The sequence below is a fragment of the Phaseolus vulgaris genome, chromosome 8 (genome assembly GCF_051622355.1).
Source record: "Phaseolus vulgaris cultivar YP4 chromosome 8, ASM5162235v1, whole genome shotgun sequence".
In the NCBI taxonomy this organism is placed as follows: domain Eukaryota; kingdom Viridiplantae; phylum Streptophyta; class Magnoliopsida; order Fabales; family Fabaceae; genus Phaseolus; species Phaseolus vulgaris.
In genome coordinates, this window is record NC_143505.1 from 61,540,470 (window position 1) to 61,566,022 (window position 25,553).

At 32.8% G+C, this 25,553-nt stretch overlaps 6 protein-coding genes across 7 annotated transcripts; 2 read left to right on the forward strand and 4 right to left on the reverse strand.

Annotated features, from left to right (window-relative positions):
• Nucleotides 1-2: 2 nt before the first annotated feature.
• On the reverse strand, nucleotides 3-2,411 carry LOC137825058 (cytochrome P450 71D9). Its single transcript, XM_068630732.2, has 2 exons — nucleotides 1,341-2,411; nucleotides 3-706 (listed from the first exon to the last, which is right to left on the reverse strand). Exons 1-2 carry the CDS (start codon nucleotides 2,238-2,240, stop codon nucleotides 89-91), a joined length of 1,518 nt encoding a protein of 505 aa, XP_068486833.2. The 5' UTR covers nucleotides 2,241-2,411; the 3' UTR covers nucleotides 3-88.
• A 965-nt stretch (nucleotides 2,412-3,376) lies between these two features.
• On the reverse strand, nucleotides 3,377-7,343 carry LOC150025705 (Tetratricopeptide repeat (TPR)-like superfamily protein). 2 transcript variants are annotated; one of them, XM_090294639.1, is made up of 3 exons: nucleotides 7,150-7,343; nucleotides 4,185-7,043; nucleotides 3,377-3,683 (listed from the first exon to the last, which is right to left on the reverse strand). In XM_090294639.1, the coding sequence occupies exons 1-2, from the start codon at nucleotides 7,172-7,174 to the stop codon at nucleotides 4,351-4,353; spliced, it is 2,718 nt and encodes a 905-aa protein (XP_090150765.1). In that variant the 5' UTR covers nucleotides 7,175-7,343; the 3' UTR covers nucleotides 3,377-3,683; nucleotides 4,185-4,350. The 2 variants fall into 2 exon arrangements, with proteins under 2 accessions (XP_090150765.1, XP_090150766.1); XM_090294640.1 differs by having other exon boundaries at nucleotides 3,377-3,590; nucleotides 7,150-7,339.
• Nucleotides 7,344-8,600: 1,257 nt separating this feature from the next.
• LOC137826043 (proteasome subunit beta type-7-B) lies at nucleotides 8,601-12,338 on the reverse strand. The gene is made up of 9 exons (XM_068631885.2): nucleotides 12,208-12,338; nucleotides 11,923-12,083; nucleotides 10,734-10,875; nucleotides 10,508-10,604; nucleotides 10,359-10,428; nucleotides 10,152-10,256; nucleotides 9,604-9,702; nucleotides 9,422-9,509; nucleotides 8,601-8,942 (listed from the first exon to the last, which is right to left on the reverse strand). Exons 2-9 carry the CDS (start codon nucleotides 12,061-12,063, stop codon nucleotides 8,869-8,871), a joined length of 816 nt encoding a protein of 271 aa, XP_068487986.2. The 5' UTR covers nucleotides 12,064-12,083; nucleotides 12,208-12,338; the 3' UTR covers nucleotides 8,601-8,868.
• Nucleotides 12,339-13,781: 1,443 nt separating this feature from the next.
• On the reverse strand, nucleotides 13,782-15,341 carry LOC137825464 (serine acetyltransferase 1, chloroplastic). The gene has a single exon (XM_068631128.2). The coding sequence runs from the start codon at nucleotides 15,086-15,088 to the stop codon at nucleotides 14,039-14,041; it is 1,050 nt and encodes a 349-aa protein (XP_068487229.1). The 5' UTR covers nucleotides 15,089-15,341; the 3' UTR covers nucleotides 13,782-14,038.
• A 2,192-nt stretch (nucleotides 15,342-17,533) lies between these two features.
• On the forward strand, nucleotides 17,534-21,067 carry LOC137827128 (pectinesterase QRT1). The gene is made up of 5 exons (XM_068633345.2): nucleotides 17,534-17,955; nucleotides 18,606-18,837; nucleotides 19,304-19,501; nucleotides 19,634-19,869; nucleotides 20,803-21,067. The coding sequence occupies exons 1-5, from the start codon at nucleotides 17,678-17,680 to the stop codon at nucleotides 20,948-20,950; spliced, it is 1,092 nt and encodes a 363-aa protein (XP_068489446.1). The 5' UTR covers nucleotides 17,534-17,677; the 3' UTR covers nucleotides 20,951-21,067.
• Nucleotides 21,068-22,866: 1,799 nt separating this feature from the next.
• Nucleotides 22,867-25,364, forward strand: LOC137825584 (pectinesterase QRT1). The gene is made up of 6 exons (XM_068631285.2): nucleotides 22,867-22,905; nucleotides 23,466-23,772; nucleotides 24,124-24,319; nucleotides 24,478-24,681; nucleotides 24,775-25,010; nucleotides 25,137-25,364. Exons 1-6 carry the CDS (start codon nucleotides 22,875-22,877, stop codon nucleotides 25,282-25,284), a joined length of 1,122 nt encoding a protein of 373 aa, XP_068487386.2. The 5' UTR covers nucleotides 22,867-22,874; the 3' UTR covers nucleotides 25,285-25,364.
• Nucleotides 25,365-25,553: the final 189 nt, after the last annotated feature.

Below are 25,553 nucleotides of genomic sequence, written 5' to 3' on the forward strand. Positions count from 1 at the left end.
CATTTCAATAAAAAAGTTGTTTCATTTTTTATTTATAATATGGTACATAGTTTTCAACGTACGAACACTAAAGAATACAATAGAGTGTTCAAAGAGGTGAGTAGTGAGTGATAGGAATCAACACCAAATCATGTTTCCTTTTTAGTGCCAACCCAAAGGATTCAGTCATATCAAGGTCTTGAGGCCTATTCCCTTGAGGCAACTTCCAATCAAAATGGAAAAGCAAATTTGCAAGTGAGAATTCAACATTCATAATGCCAAGATTGATGCCAGGGCATATCCTCCTTCCAGCTCCAAATGGGATAAACTCAAACTCATCACCTTTGTAATCAATTGAGCTATCAAGGAATCTTTCAGGATCAAATTTCTCAGCTTCAATCCAGTGATTAGGATCCCTCCCAATGGCCCATGCATTGACAATCACTTTGCTTTTGGCTGGTATCTCATACCCATTAATCTCACATTTCTCACTGCACTCCCTTGGAAGCAGCAATGGAGCAGGTGGATGCACACGCAATGTTTCTTTGATAACAGCTCTCAAGTATTTCAGCTCATGAATACTTGATTCATCCACATATCCTTTTCCATCAAAGATCCTTCTTACCTCAGTTTGCACTTTCTCCATCACTCCAGGGTTCTTCACCAGTTCTGACATCACCCAATCCATAATTGTTGCTGAAGTTTCGCTTCCAGCACTGAATATGTCCTGAAAGAAATATCAGGGTTTGTTACACTTCTAACAAGTTCAATAATCCCCAAAAGTTCATCACAGTCAAATCTATCAGTTTAGCTTATTGTAAATAACTTAAAAATGACTAACAACATGCTTTTACTGATATTTCAATGATTTTCATTAAATTTTATGATACAGTCCAAATAGTCAAACAGATGAATAAGAACACAAGAGACATTTCACACTTTAATCAGTCATCTTAGCATCCAAGACAAGGTCTCACCAAATATCGGAAGAACCTCAGCAGAAAAGAACTAGGCATAGATCAGAATATCAAATGTTTTTTCTTTGTGTTTTCTTACAAGACAAAAATGTTTGTAAATAATTAGGTTCTCACCTTAAATTGTTAATCTCAAAATGCTTAATCATTTAAAATGTGTCAATCTAAAATCAACTCATATCATTTTATATATGATAAATATTTGTTTACTTTCAATAAATTTCAATCAGCAATAAAAAATGTGTTCTTGTCATATCCATAAACTTGTATTATCGATCTATTTGGACTGTATCAAACAATCATCAACCAAACGAGAAAAAAACATCACATGTACAAAGTGTTTGATTTTATGAGGCAATTTTGCGTAGATGGTTAATAGAAACATACCAAAAGGGTTGCTTTGACAACATTGTCTGATAGGGGGTGTTCGAGATCACCATTTTTCTGAAGCCTTAAGAGAACATCAACTATATCTTCCCTATCTTTCCCAAAAGCCAATGTGTCCAAAGTTTTGTCTCTATGATCCCTGACAATGTTCTGAAGTACCTTATCCATTCCTTGATGGATCTTCTCAACTCTAGTCCTAATCCCAGTAATAACTTGAAGAATTCCAATAGAAGGATACAGATCAGCCAGAGAGAACCCTGCAACTGTCTCACTCACACCCTTCATATGTTCCACATAAGCCTCTTGGTCTTCTGATTTTTTACCAAAAAGAATCCGAGATATAAGCCCATATGTCAAAGAACTAATCTTCCGAGTGAGATTAATAGGTGACCCTTCACTCAAAGATATCTCCTTGACAAAATTTGACAACTCTTGCTGCCTGGTTGATCTGAAGGAGTCAACACGCTTTGGTGCTAGCAGTTCCATGGTGCAAATCCTTCTCATCTGCCTCCAATAAGATCCATACGGGCTGAAGGTCATGCCCTTAGAGCCATAAGTGATAGCATCTGCAGCAAGCACATAAGGCCTATTTGCAAAGATGATATCATGTGTTTTCATCACTTCTTTGGCCATTTCGGGTGAAGATACCACTATGCAGCAAAGCTCTCCAAGTTGCAGATACATGAGTGGACCATATTCACATGCCAATCTTGATAGGGAACTATGAGTCTGAGTTCCAATTTGGTGTATGTTCCCTATGAGGGGTAGCTTCCTTGGCCCTGGTGGCAACTTAGAGTTTGAATTGGTTGCTTTTGATCTCCAAAATATGTTGATTAGCATGAACACTAAGATGAAGAAAGTAAGGATTGTAGATAAGGAAATGAGAAGCTCCAATCCCATGCTACCGAGTTGGCTCTCAGATTAGTCAACAATGGCTTTCCAAATCAAGATTATGATTAGGAGAAGAGAAGCAAAAGCTTTGAAAAATATGATTTGGTTTATGAACTTATGAACTAACCCATTGTTGAATATTCAACCCAATGAAATATTAAATGAACAGATATTCTGCAAGAGATGTTGTAATCAATCACGCGAGAATAAAAAAATGAAAGAACAAAGTGCACGAAATAGTTTATTAATATTCAGTAATGAATAATGTTGTAGTTAGTCCAAAAACATGGAGAAAAAAATATTATAATATTTAGCTATAGCCATTGAAAATCACTGTTTTCATAAAAAGAAGAAGCTATAGTCACTTATTTTGTCTTGCTTTGTACACGCTTACCTTCTATTAGTCCTATGACGTGAACAATATTAAAGAAAACGGATTATAATTTTATGAAAGTTATTAAAAATTATGATAATGTATTAACAAAATGTCAAAATATAAATAAATGTTAACTATAAAACTTCTATAGCTCAAATTTTAATCAAACGATATATAGAGTTTGTAAAAAAAATGCGAGAGCAAATTTGTTATAGTTTTGCTACTAATTTTAAAATAGATTTGTGTCTAATTAATCACATAATCCTTATAGTTCTATAGTTATTTAAATTAAACATTCCATTTAATATATTATTTACAGATTTAAAAAGCAAAATATATATAAAATGTTTAAATAAAACTTAATAGAAGCTAATTTTATTACTATTTGAATATTTTATACATACTTTTTCATGTGCTAGTCAATGTTATATCCCACTTATAGAATGAATTGAAATACGAGACTTAGTTTGAACAATTGAAAAATTATGAAAAAAATGTGAATTGTTAAAAATTAGAGCATCGTAAACATACATATGGAAATCTTAAATGCAATTAAACTTAAAATTATATTATTGGAGTATTTTAGTTGTTTTAAACATTTTTTTTATTATAGTGAATAAAAGAAGAAGAAAATATTAACTAAAAATGTACAAAAATTACTTTATCTTCATTTTTTTTTTCTTCTTTCCATTCACATTCTTATTTTCCTCTTTCTTTCTCTTTCTGATCACATTTATTGATACCCAACACCAAATGTCATTACAATATATTATCACAGGATTGAAGTAAATCTCATATGATGCCAAAATCATTACATTCCAATAACATCATGTAACCATAAATACACTTTTCCTGAAGTGTCAATTACTTTTGAAGAAAATTTAAAGTGTATGAAAATGAATCATTCAAGAGGAGTTGGCAAATGAGTGAGACTGGTAAAAAAAATTGCCTCCAACTTTGAACTAACTCAGTATTGATAGAACCTGTAGACAGTCCATGGCCAGCCAAATTTGAGTTAATATCCTTCCAACAATGGGAAAAAATTACAAAAGAGAGATATCAATTAGGAACTTCCCCTGCAATAAAATTTATAAACACATTAAGAATATACCTTCGTAGTAAATCATGATTATGTTTCAAAACTAAATAACAATGAAGGCCCAGAATCCATGGTTTAGAACATTCATACCTATGCCTCAAACAAGCATAAGTTAACAAGGTGATTTGAGAATATGGACATGGCATATCGACCACTGCATGATTATTATCTTGTTTTTTTACCATAAAATATTTTGCTCAGACATCTATAAGAATCTAAATAATATACTATGCAGTATTACAATCTTCGAAACAGATTAAAAAATGTGGCACACATGTAATCATACAAAATAATGAAGTTATAGACACTCGTTCCCAGGAAAATCATCAAGCATGAAAATCCATGTGAATCTCAAACCCATACTAAATATTGGTAAAAAGTTAGAACGATGTGTAGCATAAAACAATCAAAACTCATTTACATGAAGCAGTCGGATACTTTGGAACTTGAATAACTACTGTAATTTAGTAAGAATTACCTTTGAGGCTAGGACCATATACTTTCAAAAGAACTGGGGACATAAAAATTTCTTGCTTTGTCTCAGAATTTGCATGATCAATGGGAAAAGGGTTATCAACGCAAGCACTTTCTGAGAAGACCACCACTTAATTGGTTCCAGTACCAATACAATATACAACCTGTTCTCAAGTAAATCTTGTAGCATGTTGAGACTTTGCCATTTCCCTTAAGACAGCACCAACAATCGCTGCCTGCTCAAGGCATTCCACCTTATGCAAAGCATCTAAAAGAACAATACATGTTTTACTATGTATACGACAACCTTTAAGTCGAGTTTCCTCAAAAAGTATATATGCATCCATTGCCTTATTGGCATTGCTTAATCCTTCTATCATAGCATTATAGCAAGCTGAATCAGGTATGCCCCCACTTGACTTAAATCTCTCAAAGAGATCTTTTGCCTCTAGAACGTTCCCAACCCTTGCCAGTCCCGCAATCATGGTGGTGTATGTGATAGTATTGGGTTTTAACCCTTGTTTCTGCATTTCTTGCCAGAACACAAAGGCCTTGTTAAATTTTCTAACCTTGCATAGACCATTTATCATAATGCTGTAAGTTACTTCATTCGGAGGGCATTTCAAGTTTTTCATGTTCTGGAAGCACACAAGAGATTCATCAATTTCCTCAGCTTTCACTAATGCATCGAGTAAGCAATTCCATGTGTATGTGTTTGGAGTCAGACCTTTCTGCATCAACTCCTCCAAAATTAAATATGCTTCATCAATCCTTCCAACCTTCCCAAACCCATCTATAAGACTACTATAGACCACTACATTCAAATCAACATCTTTTGATTTTGCTTCTTCAAATAACATATATGCTTCATCAAGCCTGTCAATTTTAGCAAGACCATCGATGACAGAACCATAAGTTACAACTGTTGGTTGGAGACCCATTGTCTTCATTTCCTCCAGTAATTGGTAAGCTTTGTTGACCTTTCCAGACTTGCAAAATCCATCAATAACAATGTTGTAAGCACGGGTGTCCAAATGTAGTCCTTGCTCCTTCATCTCATAAAATAACTTGTATGTTTCTTTTGAAAATCCTGCTTTCACAAGACCATGAATTAAAATTGAGTAGCTCCTAACATCAGGAGTTAAACCCCGAGCCTTTATTTCTTCAAATAAAGCCCTCCCTTTCTCAGTTTCACCAGCTTTGAAAACACAATCCATGTAATTATTAAGGAGCATCAGATCAGGAGAACAGCCCCTATGCATCATCTCTTTATATATTTTGTGACCATCCTCCTTCCTACCAGACTTAAAGAAATTCATAATAAGAGATGTATAGACCACTGCATTTGGAATCTGATCAGAATCTAACATCTTTTCATAAAGCAAATAGGCATCATTCACCCTGCCATGTCTGCCTAAGCCATCAATAAGTGAACAAAATGTTACTGTGTCAGGGGTGCAAACTTTATGATCCAATTCTAAAAACAAGGAGCAAGCTTCATCAAGTTTTTGAGCTTTACACAGTCGATCAATCATAATATTTACAGTCATGATATTAGGGAATAAGCCAGCCTCTTTCATGGAGTCCCGAACTTTCAGAGCAGCTTCATGTTCCCCTGCCTTACAAAGCAGGTCAACTAAAATATTGTAGGTTGCAAGATTGGGTGCTGCATCTATTTTCATTTCTTCAAAGATTCTAAATGCTTCCTCAACTTTTCCCTTCCTTCCAAGGCAAGTCAGAATGCAATTATATGCAATTACACTAGGTATACATCCTTTTCTCTTTTGCCTCTCAAGTAAGCTGTATGCTTTATCAAATTTCCCAACTGAACCATAACCCATTATCATGGTATTATAAGCGTAAACACAAGGGACACTCCTGTTTCTATCAAGTTCTTCAAACAACTCTACAGCTTCATCCAACCTCCCAGCCTTGCAAAGAACCCCTATCATGCTAGTATATGTCACATCATCAGGCATCAACCCTTGTGATTTCATTTCATGAAAGAATTTCCAGGCCATGTCCAACTTACCGACTTTCCCAAAACAGTCAATGCATACATTATAGAGGACAATATCGGCATTAAAGGAGTTACTTTTCATCTCATCCAGCAAGGACAGAGCAGCATCAATGCGGCCATCCCTGGCAAATACACGAATAAGTGTGGTAAACAAATGTACGCTTACCTCATAACCCATTTCCTGCATTTGATGCAAGAGAGTGAGCATGAGATCGGCTTCATGAGCTGCAGAGAGGGCACCAATCAGTGTGGTATAAGCCGAATAAGCAGGGCGAAACTTGAGCTTCCTCATTGTTTCAATAACACCAAAAGCTTCTCTTAGCTTCCGAGACTTGATAAAACTAGAAACCAACTCGATACAAGTATTATTAGAGGGTCCAAATCCAGCTTGACCCATTTCTTCAAGAATCTGTTCCAAGTAGTTCAAATTTCTGGTCTTGGCCATGAGCATGAGAAGTGCGTTGTACACTTCAGGGCAATGCGGCTGTTCAGTTTTTTTCTCCACCCACCTAAAATACTGCAATGCCACCTGCACATGCTTCAGCCTCCTTATTACTCCAACTACCGATTCTGGTTGAGGCATGTCATCAAACGTGTTGAGGGCGTCCTCAAGGGCAGGTCCCCAGGGACCAGTGTCCAAGACCCTGCATACATCATGCACTATCTTTCTCATGCTCTCCGATTTCAGTTCATTGTCCTGGGAATGGGAGGTATCATCCATAAAGGAATTAACTTTAGCTTTCCCATGCAATTCAGACGAAGACCCATTTGAAAAGGAGGATGAAAACTTGCAGGACAAAGGGTCTATTTTCCCACATTTAAGAACAAACCGAAAATTTAGAACTGCAACCAAAAATAAAAATCAGATTATAAAAGACAACCGTGAAACGGGTATTCATATGATAATATTAATGCAGTTATTTAAGGTGGGAAAACAAAAAAAGACGACCTTGGACCCTTGAGAGAATCTTCATGTGCTCGCACACTTCAAATCTGAAACTATTGATATTAGCAAAGCAATTGGAGAGAAACAGAGTAGACCATGAACTAAATATGTATATTAGTTGTAAAATTGCAAGTGAACAAACAAAACGATACGAATGATTCTGTTCTTGTTTGAAATGTGCTTTTCCTTTTATTTTCTCTCCAGCAAAAATTAATTGATTCTGATATATAGTAAAAACCATTAAAATAGTTTACGAATGTAACTCAATCTTATAAAACTAATTTATAAGATAATATTATATTATAAGTATTCTGACAACATATAATAAATTGTCTAATAAATTTAACAAAGAATTATTATGATAAATTCAAAATAACTTGATATCATATCTTAACTATTTAACTCATTCTTGTTCTCATTTCATATTATTTAATATTTAGTAAATTTTCAACACAATAATTTTATAAACACTGGTTATGCATAGACTTCAAATCAATTTTATATCGTTTTCAATCATAAATTTTATATTGTAAATTTATTAATTTTACAATAAATATTTTAAATGTTTGCTCATAGTAATTTTAAGTAATTGATAATATAAAATTATTTTATATTTACAATGCATGATTGTTTGTTCGGAACACAAGTGATAATATCAGTATATTATATTATAATTTAAATTAATATTAATTTAGTTTAATTAAACATTCAACTGAAATATATTAATTTCTTAAATATATTAATTTTTTAAACAATCCTCAAATTAAATAATAGCTTGAGGTTTGAAAATATTTATTTATTAACATTGATATAATGAAGATTATTGTTTTTAAATTCAAAACACAAGTTTTGACCGTGTTTATCAATTGGAATTGGGATGTTGTTAACATATATTTTTTGTGTAATGCAATCGTTAATTATAATTTTTATTTACTTAATTTTAGTCTTTTTATACTTTAAAATTGGCGATTTTACACTTTATATTTTCTAGATATCCAACATTTTGTATATCCAAATATATGTTAATTTTCATGTTACAAAGACCATACAAGTGTAGAAAAATAAAATATTGACACCATGTACATATTTTTATTTATTAGTATAACAAAACTATTATATATAATGTTTTCAATCAATAATATTATTTGAATACTAACTCAACTATTTAATACTTTAATATTATTTGAAAAACTTGATGATAATAATATATTTCAAATGAATACTTTAAAAAATAATTATTATTTTGAATTTATTTCATTATTTAATAAGCAAACTGCCCTATTAAATTAAATTAAATGTAATATACAAATTGCTCCTTAAAGACAGTTATCCCCAAAAATTTGATTCCTTATCTCAGAAGTTCACTAACAAAATTAAACTTGTAAGGGACAGCTTTTTTTCCTTAAAAAACAACTTAGATAAATAAAAAAACATCTTCCACCATTCAAAATGTATAGACCAAAAAAACATCTTTCATCTTTCAAAATGTATAGACCAAAAAAACATCTTTCATCATTCAAAATGTATAGACCTACTCGGTACTTATTTTTGTTTCTATTTGGAGTTTTGTTAATAAGCATTCTCTAGTGACAATCCAATATAGAATTTGACAAAATTAATTTCCACAATCAAATTAATTTTTTCTGGTAATAAAAGCCAAAGTTCTGATGACAGTACAACAATTTTCATATTCAAAACACCAACTATTTGCTGGGAGGATTGTTACTCTTCCATGGCATCTCCTTCAATCACTTCAACCTTTTCCTTCAATGGAGTAATTTTTGTTAAGAGAACCTCTGCAATGAAGATGAAGAATTTATATTTAGTACAGTACAGGAATATACTCCATGTTTTCTAATATGGTAGAAGAATAAAGGAAGCAGATTAAGGATATGCAGTAAGATACATAAAATAAAAGACAGGCCATTCATTGTTTTAACATCTCAAACTCTCAGTAGCAATCCTAATATATGCACAGCTATTGGATACCTTACTTAAAGATAAGGCAACAAAAGATACTATTTACACAATGTTAAATCATCAGTTCAAGCAGATAGTTCAATTTGGAATTACAAAGAGACAAAATGCAAATTACTATAAATTGAAAGAAAATTGTAAAACTTCGGCAATACTTCATAACACTAAATTCCCAAAATCATAATTTTCACATGATGAAACACAATGCCATGCTACTAATACTATTGACACAATATTATGCAAAGCCATAGGTTATTACAGTCTCAAGTATAAGACATTGGCAAAGTTAGCAACAAACCTATCTTTTTGGGGAACTCAAACCCTTTTGGATTGACATAAGTACGTGGATTTGGTAGAAGGTGGTTCCTGAGATATTCCTTGTGTCCCTGTGAAGCATCAGTGAAGAAATTGTTTAGAAATTTAAGTTAGACGGCCCTCTTCGAAGAACGAACGGTAGACTTGGGGCATGAAGGAACTAACCTTAGTTATCACACAAACGTCAACATTACTTCCACTTCCCAAGTCATTAAATATACCAGCACATATTGCGTCAACAACTAGCTTTATGCCTTCATCCCTCTACACCACATCAAAATGTCTATATCAAATTCAAATTTCAAACAAAATTTAAGCATTTCAACATGGTAAGTTAATATGCACCACTGTCTAATAAATATAATGAGCAGTTTTACATTTAGAATTGAAATAGATATATTTGCTTCGTATCATTCTATTGAAATAAATATTTACTTCGTATCATTCTATTGAAATGATTATAAATTGATCAACTTCTTCTTGACAGAGTGCAAACAAACCAGTGTTATCAATGGCAGAAGGCCAAAAATATGAATTACAAACATGTTATTGTGATCCACGGAACTGTCATAGTAGACCTCCCACAAATTGCTGACAGTTCACTAAAAAATCCATCACACGATTCCACTGTGGCACCACCATTTAACACAAATATACCAAGTGCAAATATACTAAAGTCTGTTCCAAGTCTGGTCCTTAATATGCTTACTTACATTCAAACTTTCCTTATAGTTGGACTCAAATACAGACATTGCAGCAAGTGAACCTGATCCCATTGTTGCAAATGGAAGGGTGTCAGTAGACCCATGAGGATAAATCTGTAAAGCAAGGCATCAAAAGTAATGAGAAATTGAACTATAGACATTCATAGAAAGGAAACTTAAGTATAATAGCAGCAAAGTTCTAAGCAATGAACTAACTGTATGCAAATGAGGTCCAGTGATATCAACCCCACCAAGCACTAAAGCAGCTGAGACGTGACCTTGATAACTGCACAATGGTTCAAAAGAGTCAGATGCAGTGGTCGATAGAGAGAGAATTAACTGACAAGCAAGTTCTGAAACTCAACTTGAATAGGTGTTTTTTGAGAAGGGTCAGAGCTGTAACAACACGTGATTCTCTACCAGTGTGATAACGATGTAGCTGCAGTTGTGAGCTAACCATGTCTACAGTAAATAACAAACTTCTCATTTTCAAGTGTTCTACTTAATAATATCAAGCAACACTAAAGATTATCCATATGCAACTATCCATAAGGCATAATGAAAGAAGAAAGATGCATTTAAAACAAATACCTGTTACAGCCTCTGTATCAGCGGCAGTGCCAGCTCCACAACAATATATGTTGGGTGCCATATAATGAATCTTCTCACAGTTTTTATCAGCCACTATAGGCCCTTCAGTTGCTCTAGTATCAGCTCCAAGAATAACACCATCCTGAGACAAATTTATTATGTGGGAAAATTCAACTTTAGATTATAACATACAAATCAATTAAAGTATAAGTATGCAATCGACATAAGAAGTCACAAAACACTGTTGGGATTAAATGACAGTCATGAACATTCATTATAAGCAGAATACAAAATTGTACAATTCCCACAATTACACAAGAAAGTAGCATTTACTCCATAGAAGGAACAACTAAGTTTCAAAATTACAATAAAAGATGTGCGTCTTAAACCTAGGCTGTAACATTAAAATCAAAGCCTCATTGATTATACCTCAGCTAGATGGAACAAGTTAGACAGGAGAAAAGCTAAAGTAACCTGCTCAATCCACTGTTGAGTTCAATTGATTAGCTGATAGCTGTTCTTAAAGTAGGCAATTATAGATTACAAATTTTGTAAATAGATGCAGAGCTTCAAGACATTACTTTTCTTGCCAACGGTTTCTTTATGCCACCCAGTCCAACCCACGAAAATCATCCATGTATTGAAGAACCAAATTAAACATTTTACTACAAGATATTTTTGGCATCAATAATCAAATTTGTCAGATGAGAGAGTGGAATAATAGTCCTACTCAGTAGAAGTTTCCCAAACATACAAAAAAGATATTCAGAGCCAGTCTAGGCATCACATATTCTCTCCCTATCAAACAATGCAAGTTCAGACCCAACTATTGCCCTAACAAAATACAGAGCAATAAACACCTCACAAGCTAAGCAAAGCCTCCCAACCCCAGTTCAACCAAACTAGTAACATTCACACAAGCTGAAATTCCTTCAGCCGCACAAGGCAACCCCATAAGGCCAGACAACCAGAACAAATGATTTAATTCATACAACAATTCCCAAGCCGAAAAATGATTTCACATCCTGTGTCTGGATCCATGATTCCACGGAACCCGCTCGCAATCTCAGTTACAAACTCAGAATAAATAAAGAAGCAAAGAAAAGAGTGAACACAAACCCTTCTAATAACAAGTAAACCTCAACAAACAAATAAATCACAGCCAGATAGAAGAGTGAGGATTCCAAACCTGAAAAACTAAACCGACTATGGTGGTTCCAGTTTTCAAGAACGTTGGGGCCTTGAGGCCCTTGCTTTCAAGCATTGCATTTCTTCGGCATAGATCAAAACTGAAGCCACCCTTTGGAGGAAGATCCAACAACGAAGACATATTCCAAATGCAAATCGACCCTGCAAAACCAATTCAGCACAACATTAAGTAACTGCTCCAATTCAACAAAAAAGAACATAAAAACGCAATGTTCTGAAAACCTAGGACTTTGAAAACGAGAAGACAGAAAAAAAAAATACTCACACTAAGGATGCGCAGGTTTGAAAGTGATTATCAAAAGAACCGAAAATTTATGCAAGAGTGCAGTGTCTACAACTTACTAATATATATATTAAATTGATTTTCTTTTGAAAGCTAAAGAATCAACGGAAAATAAAAACCAAGTTAAAGAACTAAAAAAGAAAAGTAAAAGTTAGCTTAATTTTTATATACTTAAGTTATGTGTGATTTTTTTTTTTTTGATAAAAAATAGATGTGTGATAATTGTTACTATTTCTTAAGAAAATAAATATAACTAGGAAATATTCTGTTAAAAGTATAAATTAAAAAGTTTATTTAATATAGAAGTATTTTAAATTATGAATGAAGAATGAATTGCAATTCATGTACAATTTTTTAAACATATGTAAAAAATATGAAAAACTATAAATAAGTTTTTTTAAATAAAAGTATAAAAAATTTAAAAATATTTATAAACACAAAATTACGAGTAAATTTTGAAAGATTGTGTAGAAAAAGACTAAATTAGTAATCAATTGTAGAAGAATAAAAAACTTACACATACTCTAATTAATTTAAGAATACAAGTAAAGGAAAGAAAAAAAAATATGTTTTAGTGTAAGAGCATATACATTATATTTATCCATTTTTAATCTAATTTGTTTTCTCTTCAATAATATAAATTTTAAAAAATAACACTAATCTTAATTTAAATCATCATAGAGGTATTGTCCATTTTGAACATTAGTGTTTCATCACGGTTTTATTCATAAAAATATCTTAATGAATTAAAGAAGAAGTATATAAATTGTCTTTTAGTCTCGACTCGTAAAAAATGTGAGAGTATATTAATGATACCGGAATAAGAAGTTAAATTAAATTAAGAGAAGACTATCCATTTATCTTAACTATTTAAAAGTAGACTAACCATTTATCTTAACCATTTTATATTCCACTTGCAACATTCATTTTGCATTCTCTTGTTGCAATCTCCTAAAAACTAGTAGTTAGACCTGATGAACAACCATGTGTTACTTGTCCAATGCACTTGTTTGCATGCATCAAATCACAGTAAAAGCTAAAATTGTTCGGAGAAAGAACTTACTCAAAATTGTGTTACTAAAAATGAAAAAAGGTGGCTTTTATTTCATACCCCTTCAAATTTTGTTCTTATATCTTCCTTGGCATTTTTTATGTTTAGCCTGTTATGGCCGGATAAAGAGTGATCGATGAACTTCACCTCAAAAACTATCAGCCTCTGAATTGTCTGTGCTTTTGACTTAAAGAAACTTTGTTCTTGATTAGGAGCACATGTTAGATACAAAAACCATTCATAAACCAACGCATGTAAGTTTTTTAAAGAGTAATTTCATTGTAGATATCTCTGAGAACACACATCAGACCATAAAAATAAAAATAACTTAGCAGGGATGAGAGTTTGAAGTAGCCTTTCCAAAGATTTTTTTATCATGACTATAGCTGGCTTTTCTTACCCTTATTACTCACAGCATTGGAATGGAAATTTCAAATAATCAGACAGAACCATATGTTACTGAACTTAAGCAATCTCCACAAGGTTAAGCAACAAGAAAAATAGATAATGAAAACAATAACAGTGAAATTCACATATAGCAGTGACACAGGTATACATACATAAGTATAGCTGCAGGGTATACATAACATCCTTTAATCAAGGGAACTCTCATCGTTATTTTTTTGTTAGTAGGAGAACATGAATTCTCCCTTAACAAACAAGAGCCACCCCAATCAATCAAGATCACTTCACCTAAAATTCTAAACTCAAAATTCCAAAGCATGTTTGAGGAATACACTACATTACATTACACTTCAAGGTCTAAACACAATAGTCATAAAAGTCAGAAATATGTGAAGTATGGTCCATGGTGAAGCTAGGAATCTTATCCAACTTAACAGGGTTGTTCTTTCCTCCAACCAGCTTAGCAGGGTTACCAACAACTGTAGTCCTTGGAGGCACATCCTTGATGACCACTGAACCAGCACCAATCTTAGCCCCTTCACCGACCTTAATATTCCCCAAAATACATGTTCCAGCACCTATCAGCACCCCATCACCAATTTTTGGGTGCCTATCACCAGAAACCTTACCAGTTCCTCCCAATGTCACACTATGCAGAATTGACACATTGTTCCCTATCACAGCCGTCTCTCCCACCACAATCCCAGTTGCATGATCCAGCAAAATCCCACTTCCAATCTTAGCCCCCGGATGAATATCCACCGCAAAAACCTCAGAAACCCGGTTCTGAATCATGACAGCTAGAATCTTCCTTCTCTGAAGCCACAGTTTGTGAGCCACCCTGTGAGCTTGGCATGCCAGAAAGCCTTTGAAATTCAAGAAGCAGTGCACGTGGCTTATGCATGCGGGGTCTCTCTCCTTCACTGCCCTCAGATCACTCTTCACAGCATCCATGATGGCTTGATCAGTTTCCAAAACCCTGACAAAAAGATCAGAAAGGGCACTGCTAGGAAGTGATGCACTGCTGAGTTTGACTGCAAGGTGATTGGCCAAAGCGGTTTCCAGTGATTTGTGAGAGAGAATGGAAGAGTTGTAGTAACTAGACAAGATGGGTTCCTCAGTGGCATCAAATCTAGCTTCATCCTGCATCTTCATCCAAACATCGTGCTCAACAACTTCATGAACTTGAATTTGTTCTACAGAGGAACCAGTGTGCAAGGTGTTGACCCTTTGTCTGCAAGAGGGTGAGGAGGGGGTGAAACTGGGTTTGGGGTAGCCCCACCAACGATGGTGGATTTGGGACACTTGTTTTGGTGATGGAGTGACAAAAGTGGAGTGGAAGTGGCTAACAAAGAGGAGAGACACTTGTTTTGGAGTTGAAGTCAGAAGGGAGTACCATCTCATCATGATTTTGAGGCAAAATTGGAAGAGTTTGAAGGAAAAAATGCTGTGACTTTGATCTGTGATTTGAAGGAAAACACAAAGATTAAGGTTAAGGAGAGCAGATTCCACATCCCAATTTCACTGAATGATAAATTTCATAAGATATATAATATAACAAAAGTAGAAAGAACTGTATTCATTGGTGGATTGTCAAAGATAGATTTTGGTGTTCTTCAGGATAATCTCTCTTTTCCTACAAATAATAATACCCTTTGGATGCACATTCAAAAAAGTTCACATTTTTAAATTTAACAAGTCAATATCTTTCAATTTATGCATTATAAAATTTGGAAAAAATACTCCTTTCTTAGTAAATTGAATTTAAAAATGTTAGAATAATTTACCAATCAATTTTAAATAATTCATTTCTCTACCCTATCTTAAAAAATACAATTTTAAGAGTCATTTACACTTCTCTTCTGCCTCCTTGAAACTCTATACATTATATACTATACTTTCATATAGGAACTTATTGTAAACAATAAAAAGTGTTATTTGATTTAATATTAAATATAGAAAAAATATTTAACTAATAATTATGTATGGCAAAATGTATTTTGTATCATATATGTTATAGCACACGGGTTTTTATGCTTTTTGTAAGTTGTTTTTGAATGATATGCCACAAATAAACTGTTTGTGAAAAAAAAAAGAGAATCTTTTGGGTATGGTGGATATCTAGGGTCCTGAAAATAATTTTAAAAAGTTGAATATTTTAAAGCTATTTTACATTATTGGCATTGTAAAGTGAAGGGCTTAAAAAATTAAAATTTGTTTGGGACAAGACATGGAAGACAAAACATAATTGTCTTCTTCCTCGGCGGCTGGTTTATACATATACAACTTTGATTCTAATTTTACTTCTCATTTTTTTATTTACCTCAGATATTGGTGGCAAAGAGGTTTATTTTAATCGCTAAATTTTTTAAAAATTAAAAATATTAAATTTATTGAGACTTTTTAAATTTCAATTATGGGCCAGACTTACAATGTCTAACTCAGGAGTATTTCTTCCTGCACCCCTATATTTCTCTTCCTGCACCCCTACATTCTATGTAATACCTGAATTATCCTTGTTAATTTTGGATGATTCCGGAATAAGACTTCTGTAAGCAAAAAATATTTCTGAAATATGGGTTCCCTAATCAAAATGTGTTTTCGAAATAGAAAATCCAAAAAAAAAAAACATCATTATCGAATATCCCTTTAAAAAACACATTTTTTAATTTTTGGAATGGTAAATATAGAATTCATAAAATGTGTTCTGGAAAGTATGTTTCAAAAATATTCCATAAAATATAATTCGGAAATTATTTTTAAAAGGGATAAAATAGTCTTTTCAAAAAATTATGGATGCAGGAAGTCATTTGTCGGGGTGCAGAAAGAAACAGCCCTAACTCAGACGCGGCCGATCTAGGTCCAATCAAACATGGCCCAACCGAACATTCACACGCTACAAAATAAATAAATAGCATTTGAGTAATATAATTTTAGATAACTTTTTTTAAAAAAATAGTTTCATAAAATATCTCTTTAATACTAACAGTATAATTTTGGTCAATAAGACGGAGAATGATTGGCTGCAATATTTTATCAAATTGATTAAGTTAGTGTGATAAATTAATGGAATGGCCAATTTAATTCAATAGAAACTTTAACAAACTAGGAGAAAAAAAAATTCAAAAATATATTAAAATAAATAATAAAGAAATAGAAAGGTGGTATAAGGAATAGCACAGCAATGAAGGTGGTAGCCATGAATGAAGGTAAAATCCTTTTTTATTGATTGTTGTTTATACTCAATAACAATGGCATGAGTGTTAATATACAAAGATGAGTTTTGATGATATGTTGACAAGACAATGAATTGTTTCATATTATAATAGAAAAATATTTTTTTACTAAAACATGAATCATTAAATAGATATAGAAATTTTGAAAAATTGTAACATATGTTTAACTATGTTGTTGTGTAAGTAAGTTTTTCATATATATTACCATTACATTCTAAAGGCACATTTATTGTTTTCACCCTACCCATTAGCCATTATTTGATCTGAGTAAAACATGAAGTAACTTATATTTTCTCAACATTGATTTTTCTGTATCTTTCACTGTAGCCACAGACACATTGAACATTGCGTGCACTGTAATGCAATCCAATCTAATATATAATAAATTGAAGTATGAAAGCAAATTGTGAAGTGAGGAAGAAACAGGTTAATTTGGTGGTTGGTCCCAATAACCTAACAGTGTCCACCGCAAGCATGCATATGAATGTATATATGCATGCATGTTGACCATTCTCAATCTACCCTTTTCTTTAACTAACCTAATTAATATATACAAACTATAACCTCTTCTTCTTGCTCATGAGTTCTTTATAAACTTGTAAACTAGACCAACAAAATCACTCCTTTGAGTTCCATTTCTTCATTAAGTTGCACATGATTCTCTCCAATCTCATTCTTACAGTTTTGTTATTCTCTCACCCTTCAACACTGTTTTCTCTGTCACATTACAGAGTTTATAAGTGTGTTGTTTGGGACTAAGATGAGGTTAATGTTATTATCAGGTTTGGTTTTCTTGGTTTTGCTGTTGAAGTGTGTTGGGGTGAAGGGTGATACCGATAGTGATCATGCTAGAAACGTGATTACGTGGGATGATTTCTTGGTGGATGAAGAAGGGACAACATCCAACGTTGGTGGTCGAGTTATTGTGGTCGATCAAAGTGGTAATGGAGATTCAACAACGGTTCAAGGAGCTGTGGATATGGTTCCACAAAACAACACACAAAGGGTCAAGATATACATTTATCCTGGAATTTATAGGTTTGTAACAACAATTAACTTTTTCTACTCATTTTCATAGGTTTATAAGCTTGAGTTAGCTTAAAGTTCACTTCTTAATATGAATCATTTCGAATCTATCTAACGATTGTTTGTTGGACTTATTAGATCACCCACTATCGGACCGTTATTGGACCACCCATAATATGTAGTACAATGCGCGAGTTGGTAGTTTTAGTGTGAGGGGTGTGTTAGAGATCTCGACTAGAGATTAGGACATTTCATAGTATATAAGTGAGTGCAAACCTCACCTTATAAATCGATTTTATGAGGTTGAGTTAGACTCAAAGTTGACTTCTTAGATTTCTATACTTTTTCACATTTCTTTTAAGCTTCCTCATCCTAAATCTTTGCTAGTTCACCATTTTGGGATGAACACTATTTTTATCAAACACTTGTTTTTGTGGCTTTATTAACTTTTTTGTTTGTTTTTCAGTAACTTATGAATAGGAGTGTTGGATGGGTATTGGAATTATGCTTGATGATAATTTTTTTTCTTTTGAATATCAAAGCTTGTTTGTAAAAGAAGAGTTATTAGATTTGAATTAGCCTAAGTTCTTGGCTTACTCATTGGTATGATAATGAAATGTGCAGTAATGAATGTTTTGGTGGCACACAATTAACTTATGCAGAGAAAGAGTGAATGTGCCGAAAAGCAAGCCGTTCATATCATTAATAGGTAAACCTAATATAACAATGGATGCAAATATAGCGGCTATAGGTAATGGCATTGGCTTAGCTATTATCACAAACAGTACAAAGGCATCAGATAAAGACTCCAACGGCAAACAAATGGGCACAATTAGTACAGCAACTGTGTGGGTACAATCTGATTTTTTCTGCGCAACTTCTCTCACAATTCAGGTAATTAATTAAGAACTAACTTGGAACTGAAGTAAGCATAATTATTCAATGTAATAGATATTATGAGATATTATGAGATAGTATAATTGTTCGAAACAAGAGTATTGACGATCTCAAACCCAGTAACTAAGAACAAGTGTACTTTTAGTCGAGTGTGTAAGCTGTCTTTCTCACTTGTGTCTTGTCTCACATATAGTCTCTACCCTATCTTCCTTGTGTTTGGCCTTGTTATTGATCCAATTTCAGCAATAAAACTGATTATTCAGTATCCCTTAATTTATGCTAATACAGAAATTAATGTCCTTTAATATCAGTATCAATATCAGAAGGCGATCTGCTTATTTCACATAATCAGGATCGGTCTATGACACTACAATGATATACTTAGCTATTTTTTTAGAAGAATGTCTGATTAAACAAACTTCAGAATGCAGTAGAAAAGCAATGATGTGTATTTGTTTTGCAGAATTTGGTAGATAAAGATGCAGATAAACGTCAAGCAGTAGCATTGCGTGTAGACGGTGATAAAGCTGTATTCTATGGAGTTAGGCTTGTGGGGGAGCAAGACACCCTCCTTGATAACACAGGAATCCATTATTTCTACCGAAGTTACATTCAAGGATCTGTTGATTTTATATTTGGCAATGCCAAATCGTTGTTTCAAGTAAATAACTTCTCATTTTGATTGTTTTCAATGTTTACTTTTTTTCTTCTACAAACATAGTTCATGCAAGATCATTTTTCATTTTTCATTTTTCTCTTCTAACACCAAAGTGGTGTTGGTGTGTGGAAGCAGGAGTGTGTTCTATACTCTGTAGCTGAGTTTTGGGGAGCAATTGCAGCTCATCACAGAAACTCAGAAGATGAAGATACAGGTTTTTCATTTGTTAACTGCACAATCAAAGGAAGTGGTAGAGTATTTCTTGGGAGAGCATGGGGGAACTATGCAACAACAATATATTCAAACTGTGACATGGATGATGTTATTAATCCCTTGGGATGGAGCGATTGGAATGATCCATCAAGACAAGAGTATACTTCCAACTCACATTTAGATTATCATAAATTTCATATAGTATGAAGCAGTAACTGAAGTAGAATTTTTAACACGTTTCTTAACTTCAAGACTAGCGAAACTTGTCCGTAAAACTATATATTTATGATTGGTCTTATCTATAGTCAATATAAGATCTCTAACACACATTTCATACTGAGATCCACTACAAGAAAATCATAAAATAGAAACCAATTTTTAAAAACCAAAATAATTAGTTGCAATAGTAACTAAATTAGAGACCATTTTGGAAACTTAAACAAAAATTGGTTTCTAAATTAGTTTCTATTAATGTTAAATAGTTTCTAAATTGATCTCTAATTAGCAACCAAAGTTTTAGAGACTAAATTTAGAAACTAAATAATTGGTAGATAAAACCTTGGTTGCTAATTAGATACCAATTTAGAAACTATTTAACCATAATAGAAAATAATAGAAACTAATTTAGAAACCAATTTTTGTTTTAGTTTCTAAAATAGTCTCTAATTTAGTTACTATTGCAACTAATTATTTTGGTTTCTAAAAATTGGTTTCTATTTGATGATTTTCTTGTAGTGATATGACAACTCGTGTGTGGTACTAGTCGACACATCTCATACCAAGACGAGATTAGCGAAACTTGTCCTTAAAACTATATATTTATGATTGGTCTTATCTCTAGTCTTATAAGATCTCTAACACACATCTCATATCTGACAACTTGTGTGTGGTACTAGTCGACACATCTCATACCGAGATTAGTCAACTCGTGCGTGGTATAGTCGACTTGGATCTTCAACCAATATTATTTTTTAAAACTTGGAAATGCTAATAACTAATGATGATATGAAAAAGAAAAATAACATTTGAAAAGCATTGGGAAAAAACCAGAAGAATTTTCTAAAATTGTTTTGTTTTTGTGGTTTGGACAGGACTGCAATGTTTGGGGAGTATGAGTGTTCAGGAAAAGGATCAAACAGAAGTGAGAGAGTGGAATGGTCAAAAGCTCTAAGCAGAGAAGAAGCTGTGCCTTTTGTGAGCAGAGACTACATATATGGAGATGGATGGCTTAGACTATAGAAACCTATGCATGCTTCTCTGTTCATCTCTTTCTTTATTTACTCTTTATATACTAACAAAACATGACTCAAGAATATTATGAAAGAAATGGAGTTTAAGATTAACTCAATTTCATAAAAGCAGTTTATAAAATAAGATTTATAAAATAAGATTTACATCTACTTATGTATTATAAAATATTATTATCTCTATCTTAAAAAAAAAAAAATAGTTTTAGAATCATAATTATCCTAAATTGTAAACAATTTTGTGTGCATTTCAAAAGTGTTTATAGCCATTCATCTGTAATTTTGGCTACAATTCACCTTCTTCGGAATTAATCAAATAACATAAAATAGTACATTAATTATAAATTATTTGAAAATGTTTAAGATCCCTGCCTTTTAAAAGCTTGTGATTAAATTCTTAAATTTATAATTAATTTTAATTGGGTGTTAGAGGTTTCATTGAAAAATAGATAAAAAAATATTTATTTATTTATAGAAATTAAACACACGTCAAATAGTGTTTTGCTGCATTTCTTGATAAAGTATGATTGTTTACGTTTCACATTTGTAACTGTTTGGTTAAATTTTGTAATCGTATCATTCGTGGATATATCACAATAACAACCTCACACTTTTGTAATTTTTAATTTATATAAGATATATTTTTTAGTTTTAAAATTTCATTATTACATCAGTTTATTTTAATTAAGGAAAATTATAAGATGCGATTAAGATGTGTATTAGTGGAGATGTTTTTAAAGTTAGTGGGTGATTAGGTTATTTGTGAGAAATAAAATATGAATATTTTTTAAATCATATATGCTGGCAATAGAATAAATAATAAATATTAATTATAAGATCACATAAATAATATTTTAATAATCAATATAAACATACCCTTCACATAAACAATACAAACATACCCTTCATATAAACAATACAAATATTAATTATAAGATCACATAAACAATACAAACATACCCTTCATATTCCAATAAGCTAATATTTTAATTATATTTCTTTTATTTTTTAATTAAAAATATTATTATATTATTATAATAGATGTTAAAGAAATCTTTTCCTTGAATATATTAGTAAAATGAAACTTCATGCTCACAAAATATGTTCCATGCATACATGAACAGTTACAAGAATCTTCTGATAAAAAATAGCAGAAATTCTCATTGGTTGGTAATTTTTTAGCCATCATTTGGTTGTTCCTCTCAATTCATCATAACCTTTTGCTCTGCTTAATAAACACTTCCTTAAATTTTGTTCTGTGAAACGGTGGAAAAGAAGTGAAAAATGAAGTTTATCTATGGAAGTGAAAATGAATGTTTATTGTTTTCTGTAACGGTAAGCATGAGAAAGAGAGAAAGAGATATTAATAGTTTCCATTGTCATGGAACTCATGACACCAACAACTCCATCGTGACTCATCACTCAACCTTATTAATTCTTTTCTCCTTAAATGTTCAGAGATTCTGTGATGAACAAACCAAGAACTTTAAATGATTTGGCAAGTAATCTATTATTGTAACAGTTCTTATATATATATACTCTGTCATCACACAATTATTATTCTGATTTTCAACTTTAACTGCTCTTTGCTTTTCTTCTTCAGATCAATGCAATCCAACTCTATGATTCATCAAATGTTAATTCAGAATTAATGTAACATAATGCAGTTAATTCATCAACTTTTGAATAACTCAATATGTTACTGAAATCAATTAAGTCTCCACTCCCAGTTAATTAAATATTATGCTAAGTTGATACAATCATTTCACTTTCATTTTCACAAAACCCTTTAACGTTCACACTGGTAGCTCAACCATAACTTCCAGCTCAAACCAGATCAAAATAAATTGTTGCACAACAAAAAGAAAAGGAATAAATAAATAAAAGGAGGGAAAAAGAAGATTTGAAAGTGTTGCATGAATCAAAAAGAAAGATCCACGACAAAAGGTAACATAGTGGGGAGAAGTTACACGCATGAATCTTCAACCGTTCTAACTGTTGTTGCCTTGTTCATCTTTTCACACCATATACCACGTTCTGTTCTTTTACATGATCAACTTTAAAAAAAAAAATACACTTTCAGTTACCCAACACTCTTTCTTCTGCATCAGACAAAGTCCCATTTATTCAACGTTTATGCTAAAAAAAAAGCAGAAAACAAAAAACAAAAGTCTCAGTCACAAAGACAGGTTTTCTAAGTTCCTTATATTAAACCAAAAAACAAAGCTATGATTTTGTTTTGTTGGTCTCTCTTTATGTTTCATAAAAACAACATGCATGGCTTATATATGACCATAACGCTCGCACATTTATTGCTATCAGCTACTCCATGCCTCAACTCTAAAAAAAACGTTACTCCACTTATTCATCTGTAACACAAGCTTTTTGTTCTCATTTGGAGTTTCGTTTTCCCACTTTGATCCTATAATAACACCTCAACAACATTTTCAACACACACACACACGCCCCTTCATGCTTGGTTTCTTATTCTTTGTGTGGTCACACAGGGATGATGATGATGAAGTTGGTGTCTTCCAGAGTTCTGTTTTTGTTTGTGTCGGTTTTCGTGATGTGGGTTCGTGTGAATTTAGCAGAAGGTGAAAATGGGCATGGTGGTATTAGGAACTACATTAGTTGGGAAGATTTGCAGGTGGATGAGCAAAGGTTGACCTTGAAGCGCCATGACGATGTTCGAGTTATTGTTGTGAACAAATATGGTGGGGGACACTCCAAAACTGTTCAAGGTGCTGTGGATATGGTTCCTGAAAATAACAAACATAGGGTGAAAATTTACATTTATCCAGGAATTTACAGGTCAGTAGCTACTTGCATAATTTACATGGCAGCTTTGGTGATGTTTTTCTTTCAAAATTAGAGTTTTATTTCAAATAATCATATGCAACTACTCTTATGTTTTGTGCTTTTCAAAATTGGATTTCATCTTTTACTTTCATCACCACTGTGTCATTGTTATTCAATTCTAATCAAAATCCTTGTTTCTATTCATTCTCCTTTTGAAAACACAATCTTTTGTTTTCGGGTAATGAACACTTATTTGGTTTCCAAAAACTTCGTTAGTGATCAAGTCCCTGTTCTTACTTTTGTTGAAGTTAAAAACTTTCCTTATGTTTTGTATACCCTTTTGTTTGTATGCAATATTTGCAGAGAGAAAGTGCGTGTGGCTGTGAACAAGCCTTATGTATCATTCGTAGGGAAAAGAAATCAAACAGCAAGTCCTGTTATTACTTGGAACAGTAAGTCATCTGATAGAGGCACAAATGGTCAGGCACTGGGCACCTTTGATACAGCAACAGTTGGAGTGGACTCTGATTATTTCTGTGCAACTGGGATCACTTTTGAGGTAACAACACAATTTTTGTATAAAATTCTCAACACATTCAAGCAACCTAAAAAATACATCATGTTTCACTCAACCGCTAAAATTGCATGAATTTTTGGAAAAGTTACTGCATTATCCGATCCAACACATGACAAATGGCAATCTTTGTGTGGTTGCAGAACTCAGTGATTGCAACGGCTGGTGTAAAAGGGATGCAAGGAGTGGCACTGAGGGTGAACAGTGAAAGAGCCATGTTCTATCAAGTGAGGATTAAGGGAGCACAGGACAGTCTCTTGGACAACACAGGAAATCATTACTTCTTAGAGTGTGACATCCTAGGAAAAGTTGATTTTATCTTTGGCAGTGCAAAATCACTCTACAAGGTAATAATATAAGATGAGCCTTTTTCTATGTTACAAGAATAAAAAGCAGTGACCAAGTTTATTTAATTCTGACCCTTGAGAACTATGGAGCAGAATTGCCTTCTGCAGTCAATAACGGACGACTTTGGAGCAATAGCAGCACATCATAGGAATTCAGCAACTGAAGACACAGGTTTTTCTTTTGTAGGGTGCAATATCAGAGGAAGTGGCAGAGTATACCTTGGCAGAGCATGGGGGAACTACTCTAGAATTATATACTCCAAATGCAATATGGATGACATTATCATTCCTGAAGGGTGGTCAGATTGGAATCAATCAGATAGAAAGAAGTAAGATATTATTCTAAATCAAGATCATTGCATAAAAAAAATGGTTTAGTTACTAGCTTTTGTTGAAATGTGAAGTTATTATTCCATTATAGAATTCATATACAGAATATGTGTATGGAATTTCAGGACTGCAGTGTTTGGTGAGTATCTATGCGATGGAAAAGGAGCAGATAGAAGCAACAGGGCACCTTGGTCAAAGTCATTCAGCTATGATGAAGTAGCACCTTTCCTTCATAAGAGTTTCATAGATGGAGACGAGTGGCTCAGACTATAACATTCAGATCAGATGCAGTATTTCATCACATTATATAATTCATTATTAGTTTTCTACTCGTTAATAATCTTACATATCCCACATATTACCCTTCATTTGTTAAGGGAATTATTTTTATGTGTATGTGTGATATGTGATTAGTGTGTGTACAGGCTCCCATAAGCTTAATCTGTATCATATCATAGTAATAAAGAATATTGACGTTCTCATACTCTTGTTAATACTTGAAGCAGCACTTCCCATGAAACGAAACCACTATCACTTGCATC